Here is a 14,713-nt window from a genome sequence, read left to right as displayed (position 1 = left end):
CTGCCTTGGTCAGACCATTGAGCAGCCTAGTGTAAACAACACCACAGGAAGAAGTCAGAGTTCTGTGGGCCTCAACATGAACAGGATAGCCGTGGAGAAGTGAAGCAGCAAGCAGTTGTTGCCCTTGAGAATCAGAAGTAGTCTCCAAAAGCAAAGTGCCATTGCCTAAAAGAGAGAAGGATTTCACAGGGCCGGCAATCGCATCAACACCTTTCGGAATAAGAAACAGATTTACTGTTGTGAAGGACTGGCCGTCTTCAGTACGTGAAACCATGAGGAACAGTGGTACAGATGAGAGGGTCTTTGGATCCATTTATGTTTGCTATATGTGAATTGTGAAGACGACGACTGGCTCATTGCAAGAAAATCCCCAATGACTGCCAGCATCTCCAATGGCATGCTCCTTCCAACTGGGAGCCCCCCTCAGAGAGGGGTGGTGGTGATGTTTGGTTTGTGCGACGCTCACCTGCACAGTTATCAGCACCCATACAAAGTCAGTTTTTACACTGTCCAATCTAGCCACTGTCATGAATGATGATGATGAGGTGGAGGAGGAGGAGGAGGAAGAGGAGGAAATGATGAGAACAACACAAACTGAGCAGACAAAATCCCCAAATGGGCTGGGAATTGTACCCGGGACCCCATCTCAGAGGGAGGGCTCATCCACTTTAGGTAGTTGTTCACACTTCAGGCCACACCTACCGAACACCTGACAGAGGGAGCAATTGGCAATTTGGAAAGGTAGCAGCTCAGGCAATCACCCCTTCCTAGGCCTATCCTGTACCAGGGGTACATGCAAACCCTACCTGTTGACTCAGGGCTGGGAATTGTGTGTTACTCAGTCACCTGTTACACATCAGACACATGGGGCGGCCTTCAGGAGTACACAGGGAGGAAGAAGAAGAAAGAGGACCCTCAAATGCTGAAGCGGAGAAAGGATAGGAGAAGGTGAACGAAGAAATGAAAAAAAGAATGAAAAACAGTGGTGAGATCATTTTTATGTCAGCTACTGAAAATGAGGAATATATTCCCAATAACACCTCAGACATGTTCCCCAAGGGAGGAGAAAAGGAATAGCAAGAGGATAGACATGCACCACCAAAGGGAAAAGATGGTGCAAAGGCTGGGGGCCCACGAGATGAAGTTACAATGAACACTACTTTGTGAAGATTGTTGTTGTTGCTGTTGTTGTGGTCTTCAGTCCTGAGACTTGTTTGATGCAGCTCTCCATGCTACCCTATCCTGTGCAAGTTTCTTCATCTCCCAGTACCTACTGCAACCTACATCCTTCTGAATCTGCTTAGTGTATTCATCTCTTTGTCTCCCTCTATGGTTTTTACCCTCCACGCTGCCCTCCAATGCTAAATTTGTGATCCCTTGATGCCTCAAAACATGTCCTACTAACCGGTCCCTTCTTCTCGTCAAGTTGTGCCACAAACTCCTCTTCTCCCCAATTCTATTCAATATCTCCTCATTAGTTACGTGATCTACCCATCTAATCTTCAGCATTCTTCTGTAGCACCACATTTCAAAAGCTTCTATTCTCTTCCTGTCCAAACTATTTATCGTCCATGTTTCACTTCCATTCATGGCTACACTCCATACAAATACTTTCAGAAACGACTTCCTGACACTTAAATCTATACTCGATGTTAGCAAATTTCTCTTCTTCAGAAACACTTTCCTTGCCATTGCCAGTCTACATTTTCTATCTTCTCTACTTCAACCATCATCAGTTATTTTGCTCCCCAAATAGCAAAACTCCTTTACTACTTTAAGTGTTTCACTTCCTAACCTAATTCCCTCAGCATCACCCGACTTAATTTGACTACATTCCATTAACCTTGTTGTGCTTTTGTTGATGTTCATCTTATATCCTCCTTTCAAGACAATGTCCATTCCGTTCAACTGCTCTTCCAAGTCCTTTGCTGTCTCTGACAGAATTACGTCATCGGCGAACCTCAAAGTTTTTATTTCTTCTCCATGGATTTTAATACCTACTCCGAATTTTTCTTTTGTTTCCTTTACTGCTTGCTCAATATACAGATTGAGTAACATTGGGGAGAGGCTACAACCCTGTCTCACTCCCTTCCCAACCACTGCTTCCCTTTCATGTCCCTCCACTCTTATAACTGCCATCTGGTTTCTGCACAAATTGTAAATAGCCTTTCGCTCCCTGTATTTTACCCCTGCCATCTTTAGAATTTGGATGAGAGTATTCCAATCAACATTGTCAAAAGCTTTATCTAAGTCTACAAATGATAGAAACGTAGGTTTGCCTTTCCTTAAGCTTTCTTCTAAGGTAAGTCGTAAGGTCAGTATTGCCTCACGTGTTCCAATATTTCTACGGAATCCAAACTGATCTTCCCCAAAGATCATATTGGTGTAAAAGACTAATCATTCACATGTTTTCTGGTATCTATTTCAGTGCAAAAATATTATCACCAGATAGAAATGAACACTGTTGTAACACTAACACATAATTATGATGCTTGTGATGAAAATGACAAACATCTCACCGCAAACGGTAGTGATATAGCCAGTTCAGGAAGAGGTGATGGAAGCAGTGTAAGTGAATTCCAACCTTCTCCTGATAAGAAATTTGAAGCCAAAAGTCTCATCACAGAGTTTGATGACAAAACACTAGAGAACATATGTGATGATTATCATGTCAGAAGTTTCAACACATGAGAAACTCCTGAAAAAGATACCCACAGCTGAAGGTAAAAAGCAATATTAAAGCATACTGGACTACATGGCAAAGAAGAGAATGCAATACTTTTTTCAAAAGATATTATACACTGCACTAATGGTGAAGTTTGACAAAGTGTATGTGGTTCTTCCGCTTATTATTTGCATTTACAATGTTAAGCATTGCATGTAGCCAGAAATCTCTGAAGTACAAACTTTTGGTGTCACTAATTTGAAAATGGAGCTTGGGGTAACATCATGCTGAGCTCTAAGCACAAAAAGATAAGAATGACAAAGACGAGATGATTCAAAGAGCTCAAACACTTATTGTTGAATCAGTGTGCATATCATGACAGAAACCAACCAGATGGGTTCTGTATGGAACTGTGATCAGTCACTTGAGCTATGCCTCTTTCATGACACACAACTGCAGATGTACAGGAGTAAAAGGGCATGCACAAAAGTTTGTGGAAAGATAACATGTACACATGGGCATTCTCGTGTCCATATGCTGCTTTACTACGCAAGCAGTCTGCTGTGGAATCCCTTCTCTGCTTGGAGCTAGTGCTGCATTTATTGTGGTGGTGAAAATATGACAGAAAAATAAAATGCAAAAGCAACTGTAGGTAAGGAAGTATCTAAATAACAGAGGTACGAGGAATATGAAGTGACGACAATGTTTCGTTTGCAAATTTCGGGAGGAGGTCACAGTGAGACTTCAGATTTTCTGCTTACGAAAATGCAGCAATAAGACTGGCAATAACATTCTGTAAGCTAGTAACTGGTGATGTATATACCAGTTTGAATTATTTTGCATTTAAAAACAAAGGATTTTAGTGATTATCCCTGGAACTGAGATATACTTAAGGGAGGTTCCTAGTCACTAAGTGAAGGTTAATTAACTTTCAATGCCTCATTTGCATTTCATTTTCATAAAAAATCATGGAAGAATATATTTATATTAACATCCTCATGCTCATTACTCGACAGATTTGGAAATTTCATGATGCCATAATCCACAAGAATGGGGATTGTGGTTTCCAATGTCTTATTTTTTGCATCATCAATGTCTCTTTCTATTTCTAGTAGTTTGTTGAGGAGCTACACATACTCCATCATTTTTTTGTTCAGATTTCATGTACCTCAGTTGTGCTATTAAGTCACCACAGTATGAATATTCATCCACAATTTTCATAAGTTTCTGGCTTACTCTTCTGTGTTTTCCTACTTTGAAACTTATAGAATCTTTTTCTTCACATTAATATGATTGGAGGCTTTTTATCTAATATTTGATACTCTGGACAACAAATCTCAAATTATTATTAAAATAACATTTAAAAGTGACATTCCATACAACTTTTCTTTGCCTGTGATCATCTATAAATTTAAGTGTGCTTCCTTTGGAGTCAACGGATGTTATTGCACACAAATTGTTTCGTGCCATTACCTCAACACATTACACAATGAAACACACACGGGCCCCAGCTACCTGTCATCTGCTAAAAAGCACAAAGATTCGCACCATAGAGGGGAAGCTATGTGCTTTACTCATGGCCACGATTTCCAGGAAATACACATGCAGAAATGCGCAAAAAGCTGAACAGAAAACAGGCATTGTGCGGGCACACCTATATAATGATGTTTACATTATCCACACTGATCATAATGTGTGAGAGGGCATTCAGCTGCACTTAAGGTTACTGTATATTTTCAGTACGCCATCACATGTCACAGTAACCCAATTCTGCAATGTCCATTGTAAGATAAATTCTGTAGGCTCTATTCACACATATGACCATTTAGTAAAACATAGTTACATGCTAAACTAGTACCAGTACTGACTTTTACAATTAATATGTGATAAGCTACATACAAACTTCCTCTACTGGACAAATGAAAACTGAATGCTACATCAAATTGATTTCTGGGTAGTGTAAATTTGGAATGGCCAAGTAAGACTGCTTTCATCAACCTTGATCTCATACAGATGACTCTCAGTGCCACAAACAGTAAGGAACATCAGCTAAACATATGAGTAGGATATAGTAGGTGGATTGCAAGCTTCTCAACCATTAATGAAAGATTTTTTCAAGTACATGAGCCCTTGTGGCTGCTAAGGAACATCAAAATTTCTTACTCAGCTCCAAGTACCTTTGCCAAACTGCAAGAGTCATGACAATGACTGCTCATTACTTCATAGTTTCCTAGCTAAGAAGAAACTCTGAAATATTGAGATGCTGAGTAAATTGGTTCCATCATCAGCTCCCTGAAAAGAAGGATTGATTTCTGCACACTATAATGCATGTGATAAAATGAATATTGTACAAGAATTTTATCACTATAGACCCTGGCCAGTTGCCACAACCACTATTTCATCTGAGGAGCATAATGGTTCTATTAGTACCAGTCCTTATTTGGTCCTGAAAACTATTTATAGCAAGAAAAATTTAGAACTGAGCTAAGAAACCATGTAGCTTACAGTCTAAATCTTGCAAATCCAATAATAATAATAATAATAATAATAATCAGACCTTACACAATACTTTAATTATTTAGGTCATATTAAACCGTGGGAAAAAATTATAGAGAAAGCAACTGTGAAAATTACCTGCAAGATATTTCTTTCAGCCAGACTGTTAACCAAATCAGTCCCATGTTTTGCGCATTTTAAGAAAATAATCAGTCGTCATACAAAAGGAATCTATTCATGATACAGATTGAAAATGAAAATTTTATTACCAACAGTGTTACAAGAGAATAAAAGATAATGAGTTCTGCATGATTACAAAAATACACAGCAACAATTACAGCAATAATTTAATCTTCATTGAGCAACTCAGTTTTTGCTGAAGGAACTTCTTTTACACTTTTATTTTCTTAAAATAATTCCTTCTCTTACTGACAGTAGAGACTAGCTACATATTAAGATAGGACAAGAGAGCTGGCTTACAAGTAACAAACAGAAACAAGGAAACTGGGGTCAGTTATAACCAGTACACATACACCACCACAGCACGAGGCCATTCCCTCCATTCAACATTGCTTTGATCTACTACCTGGTAGAAAATAAAAAGATGGGTTCAGCTGCATTGGGATTGGGATTGGGGAGATCACTCACTCACAAACTCACTCTCTCTCTCTCTCTCTCTGTCTCTCTCTCTCTCTCTCTCAGTAACACACAGTATTTTTATCTTTACTTCTTTAATACATTTGAGACACCATGGCAAATGTCTGCAACATGACTAGTGAGTAGTGACCATATGAGCCAATGATCTATGCAGAATGTAGTACATTACTGACAATACTTACAATATTTTTGTTCTCTCTTTCACACTCTGTAGAAATAATTAAAAATTCTAGCACATCTACCAAACAAATGATGTTCCATAGGACATCTATCAGGAACAGTAATAATAATGTCTAACAAACTTATTTCACATCATAAAGAAAACTGCAAGTCTAAAGACTTTTTTCTTTTTTTTTTTTTTCGACACATCAATTTCTCAAATCTAATGGCAGCTCAAGCCTAAATACATATTCTCAATGAATACACAATATGAGAGAGATTTAACACTGTACAGCATTTAAAACTTAAAAACTAAAACGCACACAAAAATGCACACAGCCTGATTTCAATATTAAATACCAGTTCAAGGAAGAAAACTGTTTCTCCCTTTGTTATTTATCTTTACATTTACAGCCCTCCTTATTGACTGTTATGTACCGTGATAATGTTTGTGAAAACTATACAACATTTTGTAATAACTGATATTAACTATCTATGCACAATAGCCTGGGCCATTTGGGGGTTGTGCATTTATACCACGTCTTCGCAGACGACAGTAGTGCTCTTCAATTCGTGAAGCTGCATCATCAGTATCTACAGCACTCCTCGGTGACCACAATCTTTCAGCCACCGCCGCAGCACGAGGCCATACCCTCGATTCAACATTGCTTTCATCTACTACCTGTTAAGTGAAAGAAAGAGTAATGAGAGAGAGCAAGAATTACCAAATTTCTCTCTTTGACTAGTTATTCGAAATCTTTTTGAATATAATTATAATGTTAAATAATAAAATCCTTGCTGCTATTATTGAACTAATGTATTTTTTGCTATTGTGTGTACTCTCCTATATATTTGCAGCTCATGGCAAGTATAAAGATAGACATTATTTATGAACATGTAATATGGTTCATTCACAGCATGACAACTTGCCATACATATGATGATTCGAGATTTAATTCTAATATTCTTACTTTTCCTAAATTTCCCTTTGCTTCTAATGTAGTATACACTGCAAATCTGATAACAGCATTGTGCATAGGGCCTGACAAGGAGATTAAAGCATCCAGAAGGGAGGAGAGAGCGAAACTAAACATCACAAGTTGAGAGGGTATCTGATGTTATTTCACTGACTACAAAACTGCGTCAAATTTATAAAGAAATTGTCAGTATCAGCATGCTTATCAGTACGACATTCCAACCCCTCACCCCACCCCTGTTTCTGACCTGGATGACAGCACTGATTCAGTTGGGAAGGGTGTGGAAGCCATTGTATCCTGTCCGAGGCAAGCTGACCCACAACTGTTGTAGCTGTTCCTTAATATCTTGGATAATGGCACTGGCACAGAGTTTATGTCTGAGATGATCTCACACTGTCACACGAGAGGTAGAGTGTGTGCAGTATTATTAGGTCCCAGCTGTGCAGAAGGTGGGGGTAGGGAAGTGAGCAACAGTGGTGATAGCAGCTCCCTTGTGCTCAGCACCGTTTAGTAGGGGAGGTTTAGATCCACAGCTGAAACCTGCACACAAATTCCTATCACATGAACTTGTGAGCATCAACTAGCAAGACTGCAAGCCACCATGTTAACATATTATGCCACTACAACCAATAAGTAGACAAGTCAATAGTTTATTATTAAAAACAAAATGGCTACGGGATTATACTGAAATTGCAGCAGTAGGAGCAATTTATTTTCACCTGTCTTACAGATCTTTTTTTCACTCTCTTGTTGGTGTGTTAAAATTCGCTTCTTTTCCCAAAACGTGGTAGGGTTTACACAATTTCACCTTGATAATATGCTAATGCAGCTGCAACTGTGAAAAATCCTGAAAATTTCTAATATTGATCAAACAATTGAGGACGAATAAGGTCAACAGCTTATGAGAAGCTTGCGCTCAGTATAAAAATAGAAGTACAATTCCTTCACTTACACTATTACTAACCAATACCAATTCTCATTTCACCACCTATAAAAAGCTCTTAAAATAATCATGTTATTTCACTGGAAAAAAAATCTGTAGTTACTTGTATATTGCAGTAGGTAAGAAAGTTTTGCATGTTAGCAATACATGCAAAATATTCTCCATTCCACATGCTATCATTTGCCTAAAATTCTTTTTGGTATTCTGGACCCTTTATAAGATATAAGGAATGTTATGAATATTTCACTTGCACACACAATCTGAAGAAAGTACACCATTTACAATCCATTTTCTCAAGATTAGCAATTAATTTAGATCTCATCTCAAGTCTAAAGAAAAATTCAATACATTAGGTCCATTGTGCATGCAGCAGTATATGGTCTAACATGTAACAAATCAAAATATATAGTGACTCCATTGCAAAGTATTCAAATTTTGAACAGTACTTCGTTTAATATAGAAGTATCACAGCAAGTATGCGGTCATGACATTATAACACTAACAAATGAGGCCATGAGATGCACGAGAATATTTTTTTTTTGCTGAATAGTTTCTTTAGAGTCTTATCAGATAGACTGCAGTGCAGCCAGCATGTGCACGCCTTCATTCCTGAAGTGTATACGACTTGGACAGAGTGTGTTTCACTTGTAACAGATGAAGTGCACAGTTCAGTAAGCGATAGGCAACTGAGGTGCCTGCCCACATTGGAAAAAGAGAGGTGAATTTGACCAGCATCGAGAACAAGAATGTGTTTCTGTTCACGGGCCAAGTTATCTTGTGTGAGCTCTAACTCTTAAGGTCTTGGGCTGCAGGGTTTACCTTGGCATCATCATTGGAGCCTTTGGAAAGAGTTAGCTCTATGCCAGCACTGGGTTTCACCATCTTTCTTTTGGTTTACCCATTTGCTCAGAATGGTATAAACAGGAAACTGCACAGGCACTCATCACAGTCATTCGTATGGTATAGCTATAGCTCAGAATAGATTTCTGCTCAACACAGCGCAGAAAATGAGTGGCAGATATCTCTCTCTCTCTCTCTCTCTCTCTCTCTCTCTCTCTCTCCCCCCCCCCCCCCCCCCTCCCTCACTCTCATGAACGCGCGCGCGCACACACACACACACACACACACACACACACACACACACACACACACACACACATTTCAGCAGCAAGGTTGGGTAGTGGGGGTATGGGGGTATAGAAAAGGTGTGGGGCAAGGAGGGGAAAGGATAGCAGGGTGGAGATGGATGAAGATGCTGCAGTGCTGCCTGTGTGAGTGTCCAGAGGCATGTTGACGATAGGATCATGGGCTGCTAGGTGCAACAATAGGCAACTGTTGGATGGGGGGAGGAAAGAGGGTGAGGGGAAGGAGATGCAGCAAATGGTAAAAGGCTATGCAGGTGTGCTGGGATGAGGGTGCAGGGATGGGGAAAGGAGATGGAGAAGAAGGTGTGTGAGAGGCTGGATTGGAGTGGGAGCAGGAAAGGGTATGAGGCAGGAGGAAGATGGGGGGAGAGTTCCCACCTGTACAATTCAGAACATTGTGTGTCGGTGGGAAGAATCCAGATGGTGAGGCTGTGAAGCAGCCTTTGAAGTCAAGCACATAGTGTTGTGCTCCATGCTCAGCAACTGGGTGGCCCAGATGTCTGTCACCCACAATTTGGCGGTGACCGTTCATGCATACAGACAGCTCATTAGTGGTCATGCCCACAAAGAATGGCACTCAGTGGTACACTGTGTGACTCCATTTGCATGTTGCCCAGCAACTGATGAGGCAGGAAATGTCTGCGATAGTGTTGCAGTGGGTGGAAATGGGAGGGTGTATGGGACATCTTTTTCAGGCGTATGGTCCTTGGGGCTAGGAGTTGGGAACAGGAGTGGAATAGGGATGGACAAGGATATTGCGTAGGTTGAGTGGGCAGTGGAATATCACTGTGGGAGTGGAGAGAGTAGTGATGAGGATATTTCTCATTTCAGAGCACAATGAGATGTACTAAAAACCATGGTGGAGAACATAATTCAGCTGATCCAGTCCTAGATGGTTTCAAGTGACCACTATTACCTGTTCTATCAAACGCATTTCCTGCCCCATCACAGATAGAAATAACTGTGAAAGGAGCCATTTGGTCTACCAACTTGGTTGCAAACCACTATGTGGCATGGTACATGGACACAAACAAGCTTTCTGTACGACGGGCCACAGCCGAACTGTGGCCAAGAGACAACTGGACCACTTAATTGCTGAGCATGCCATGCAACACTGACTTCAACGACTTCTTCACAGCCCAAGCCATATGGATTCATCCCAGCATATCTGCAGAGTCCTTTCCCCTTCTCTCTTCCCCCTCCCCCCCTCTCACATCCCCTCAACATGGCCTCCCAATGCTGCATCTAGCAGACCACTACACTGTCCTTGCCATGCCCCACACCATATCCCACACACAGTGCTACAACATTTCCCCTCCTCTTTGCCCTGCTATCCCTCCAACTCTTACTCCTCATGTAAAATGTGCAGAATTATTGTTTAGAACAACATTTGGAAGTGTGTGCCATAGAACTGCCTTTGAATAACTCCAATAAATCAATAACTTTATCTTGGAACTCTTCCATTTGGTCCATGTTTGCATAGAAAAACAAATATGAGAATTGTGAGTCTGCCTTGATGCAAAACACTTTGTTATCTGTTTACTTATTTATTTATCTGTTTACTTATTTATTCCCTGCAAACCAGTTTTGGTAACAAATATTGCTGTCATCAGTGATTTCTTTAACGCTATAAAACATTCAGATATTAGCACAGTTATACAAACACAGTAACACATTCTTACATTTTTACTGTTTGTTTTTTGAAATATAGTTTTCTGTGGATACTTCCATACAACCTTATTGTTATGGCAAGTTTTTAAGAATTGTCGTCGCTGTTAGCAGCATATTTTCTGTGCTTTTTCTGTTGCCGTTTTTTTCTCAGTGTACATCATGTTATCTGCAACGGTGTGGGTGGCTGTTAGTAAACAAATACTAATAGGTGAACTTACTTATGTCAGTATTATACACTTGGGGCTGCAGTAGCGTTGTAGAATACAGTTTTGGTGTGTACTGGGTTGTTACTTAGTTATTCGTGTATTCACATTCGTTGGACGCATTGCGAAAGTTCTGTTTTTCTGTGGATAGGATCAGCTACATGCCGTCCAATGAATGTGAGTACAAGAATAACTAAGTAACAGCCTAGAACACACCATAACCATATTCCACAACATTACCGCAACCCCAAGCGTATAACACAGACATACTTAAGTTCACGTCTTTGTATTTGTTTACTAACAGCTGCTCACACAGTTGCACTGAGAAAAAAAAACAGCAACAGAAAACACACAGAAAATATGCTGTGAAAAGTGACAACAATTCTTAAAAACATGCCATAATGTACAGTAAATAAGGTAGTATGGAAGTATCCACAGAAAATTATATTTCAAAAAATGAACAGTAAAAATATTATAATGTGTTACTGTATATATGCTATTTTATGCATGTTTTAGATTTAAAGAACCTGTTGTAACCGTGACCGTTCCGGTCGTGGGGTTGCCGCGAAGAAAAGAGCGGCCTGTGAACAACAACACAAACGGGAGCAGACGGACACAAACAATGAAGGACTTTATGAAAAACAAGATAGAAACAACAGAGTCACAAGAACCTAAATAATCAACCACGTCCACTCGTACCTGGAACAAGAACATAAATACGCTGTCTGAGTTGAAATGTCGATAGGTGGACACCAAGGTTAGACTGACTGGTGGAGCGAGAGGCAGGTGCTTAAATAAGTGATCGAGGATGATGCTATTGGCCGCTGAGACCATGTGTTCCACCGTGGTGCCCTCATGTTAAACGTGGGCCAGGATGCGCGTGGGGCCACGGCTTACGGCGTGAGGGTGCAAAGACCTCTACGTGTCTTCGACGTCCATGCCATCTGGCGCAGATTCAAGAACTGCGTAATGCGGTACCAGAGAACCCACTGATGATGGCAATATTTGCCACCAAAACTAGTTTGGGGGAATCAGTAGTTACAGTGAACAGACACCCTCAGGGAACTTTAGTCTCATTTTGAAGAAGTTAGCTCTCTTAATATACTTATTCAAACACAAAAGAGATGTAATAGTGCTTGGGGACTTCAATGTAAACTTTCCAACAAATTTCGGAGACAGATCAGACCTAGAAAATCTGATGTCCACATATTATCTTGCTTCTGTAGTTAGCTTCCCTACTGGAATAACTTTATGTACAAGCACACCGACTGATAATATATCTATACACCAGACCAAAATAGGCGATACAACTAACAGTCAAGCCTTGAATGGTCTCTCTGACCATGATGGACAAGTATCTATGAGAATGATAGTGGCCCCAATTGGTAAATAGCTAGGACAATTAATGATGAAAGCATTCAGACTTTTAAATCACACCTCCAAGCCACAGACTAGATACCTGTGTATAATTTAGAAAATGTGAATTCAAAGTACAATGTTTTCAGTAATGAAGCAGCACTGATATTTGAAAGTACCTTCACGAGAAATACATTTAAGACCCAAACCATAGAACATACCAATAACTCCTGGATAATCACCGGTATTAAGATTTCATACAAAAAGAAACAAGAGCTGCACATCACCACAAAAAATTCAGACGACAACCACCAACTAAATCACTATAAAAATACTGTAAAATACTAAGTAAAGTTATTCAGAAGTCAAAAGTTTATATCTGTGCACCAAAATTAATAAATCTAGTAAAAAAATGAACAGTATGGAAAATGGTAAGGAGTGAGACTGGTGCCTTGTCCCAGTACGCCCCAAAACATTGTTCCCAGTAATGAAGGTAGACAAGTAGAAAATCAACAGACTGCATCAAAAATGAGCACTTTTTAAGCATTGCTGAGAAAACAAGACACAATGGTTCCCTAGAAGAGGCCTTAAAAATACTGGAAGATCATTTCCCAAATTCTACAGAGAAGATAGGCAAAGTGCCTATAACGCTACAGGAAGTAAGAAAAATCATTACTTTTTTAAAAAGCAAACACTCAACTGGTGTCAATATCTTCAGCACTGATATTTGAAAGTACCTTCACGAGAAATACATTTAAGACCCAAACCACAGAACATACCAATGCCTGTTGCAATCAGTTCAGTGAAGTCCTAGTTCATACAGGGTGGAGAAAAATTGTGCCACGAAATTTTAACCCTGGATAGCTCAAGCCAGTAGGAACCAAAATTACTAAAGTTGTGCTGGTCGACAGTGCACAATTTTTAAACTACAGAAACTTGGCACCACACGCTTCGATTGACTATGGGATTGCCCTGTTGTCGGATGCTCTGGACAACGCATGACCGCGAATGCTTTGCCTGCCGGAGATTGTGAAGTATACAAGGAGGCCCACACACTCGGTGGTAGCCCACCAGCCTTCCATTCTGGGGGTCTGGGGGCGAATCTGCCAGTGTCCCAACACATCCAATGTAGTTTCATGATAAAATGTACCGCGAACAAATCCATCAACAGCTATTAGTTCGTGTACAGAAACTCTTTTACAAATTGTGTAGGCCCTGAAAAGGGCCTTTTTTGTAGCCAGGACATTGTTTACTTAAAGCAGGTGCTCAAACTGGCGACCCTTTGACGTGACACCAACTTTGTAATGTCGAAAGCTGTTTTGCTGAACTCTTTCAAAGATTCCTGGCATTGCCTCTATGTGATTGGCGGCATGTTGAATGTGATCCATAAGTTCCTCTTCGTTTCTAGGTGGTTCGCATCTGGGTGGGTGAACTAGAACATTGAAGAATCTGCACAGGAAAAAGTCCAGTGGCGTGAGGTCTAGTGAACACAGCATCCCGTCATGTTTGAGGTCTTCCAGCATCACCATGATATCCCGCTAATGAGCCTGTTTCACCAAGTGACTGGTGAATTGCTGTAAAAGTTTGTGGGTGTAGGTGGCGTTTTGGTGGTTACCGTTCCTCATACAACCATTGAGCTTCATGCACATTACCGTCAACTAGTCCATAAACAAAAACTGTATCTCATTCTTCAAACGAATACTGTGCCGCCATGCTTACTGTATGACTAAATCACAGATGTGTGTGTGTGCTCCGAAGCGAAGTTTATGTGTGAATGCCTCTGACATGAGGTAGAGACAAACAGCCAAGCCTATTTGACACATGTGCATATCCTCCTGAAAGGTTGTGGAACATGTCAGTGTACAAAGTAATTGATAATTTCGAATTGACTAGCTCATTGCAGTGTCACTCACTACTGGATCGAACTCGGCATCGATGGATGGCCACAATTTGCTCCAGCCCTTCATTATGGTAGCACTCTCCACTTTATCCCATGCTTCAGCTGCTTGGAAAACAACATCATGTATGTTAATTGCTTTCCACACCTTCAGCATAGTCTCGATAGAGTAGTTTTCACTTTCATTCAGCAAGACAACGAGAAGTGAATGTCAATAATGATGTTCAACTGATTAGAAAATTCCCTGGTCCATGGGCTGAATTAGGGCTGTCATACTGGGTGGGAGAAAGGGTGCTTGTATACCATCGAACCTTGGAGAAACACCTGAAGGATAACTGGGAGGATTGTCAATTGTTGTTTGTTAAATGTGGCTGCTTTTTCATTTATAATCAGGCCACTGACTGGAATTCCTTTACTGTGTGTTGTATGAACCATCTATGAACAGCTACGTCCAGTTCTTCATTCTCACTCTTTCGCATAACCTTCCATTTTCCCAACTCACTGTCCATTTGTGTTGAGTACTGTCGAATAATATCTTCTCTCT

The 14,713-nt window shown here is 40.3% G+C and overlaps 1 protein-coding gene across 1 annotated transcript in view; it reads right to left on the bottom strand.

The window, feature by feature from the left end:
- Positions 1 to 5,402: 5,402 nt before the first annotated feature.
- Positions 5,403 to 14,713, bottom strand: part of LOC124615589 (beta-hexosaminidase subunit beta-like) — a 120,885-nt gene continuing 111,574 nt past the window's right edge. The window contains exon 9 of the mRNA XM_047143575.1: positions 5,403 to 6,659. Coding sequence (XP_046999531.1) covers positions 6,471 to 6,659 — 189 coding nt within the window. The 3' untranslated portion in view covers positions 5,403 to 6,470. The remainder of the gene's footprint in view (positions 6,660 to 14,713) is intronic.

Source organism: Schistocerca americana, chromosome 5 (assembly GCF_021461395.2).
Source record: "Schistocerca americana isolate TAMUIC-IGC-003095 chromosome 5, iqSchAmer2.1, whole genome shotgun sequence".
Lineage (NCBI taxonomy): Eukaryota > Metazoa > Arthropoda > Insecta > Orthoptera > Acrididae > Schistocerca > Schistocerca americana.
This window is presented reverse-complemented; position numbering and strand designations above follow the sequence as displayed.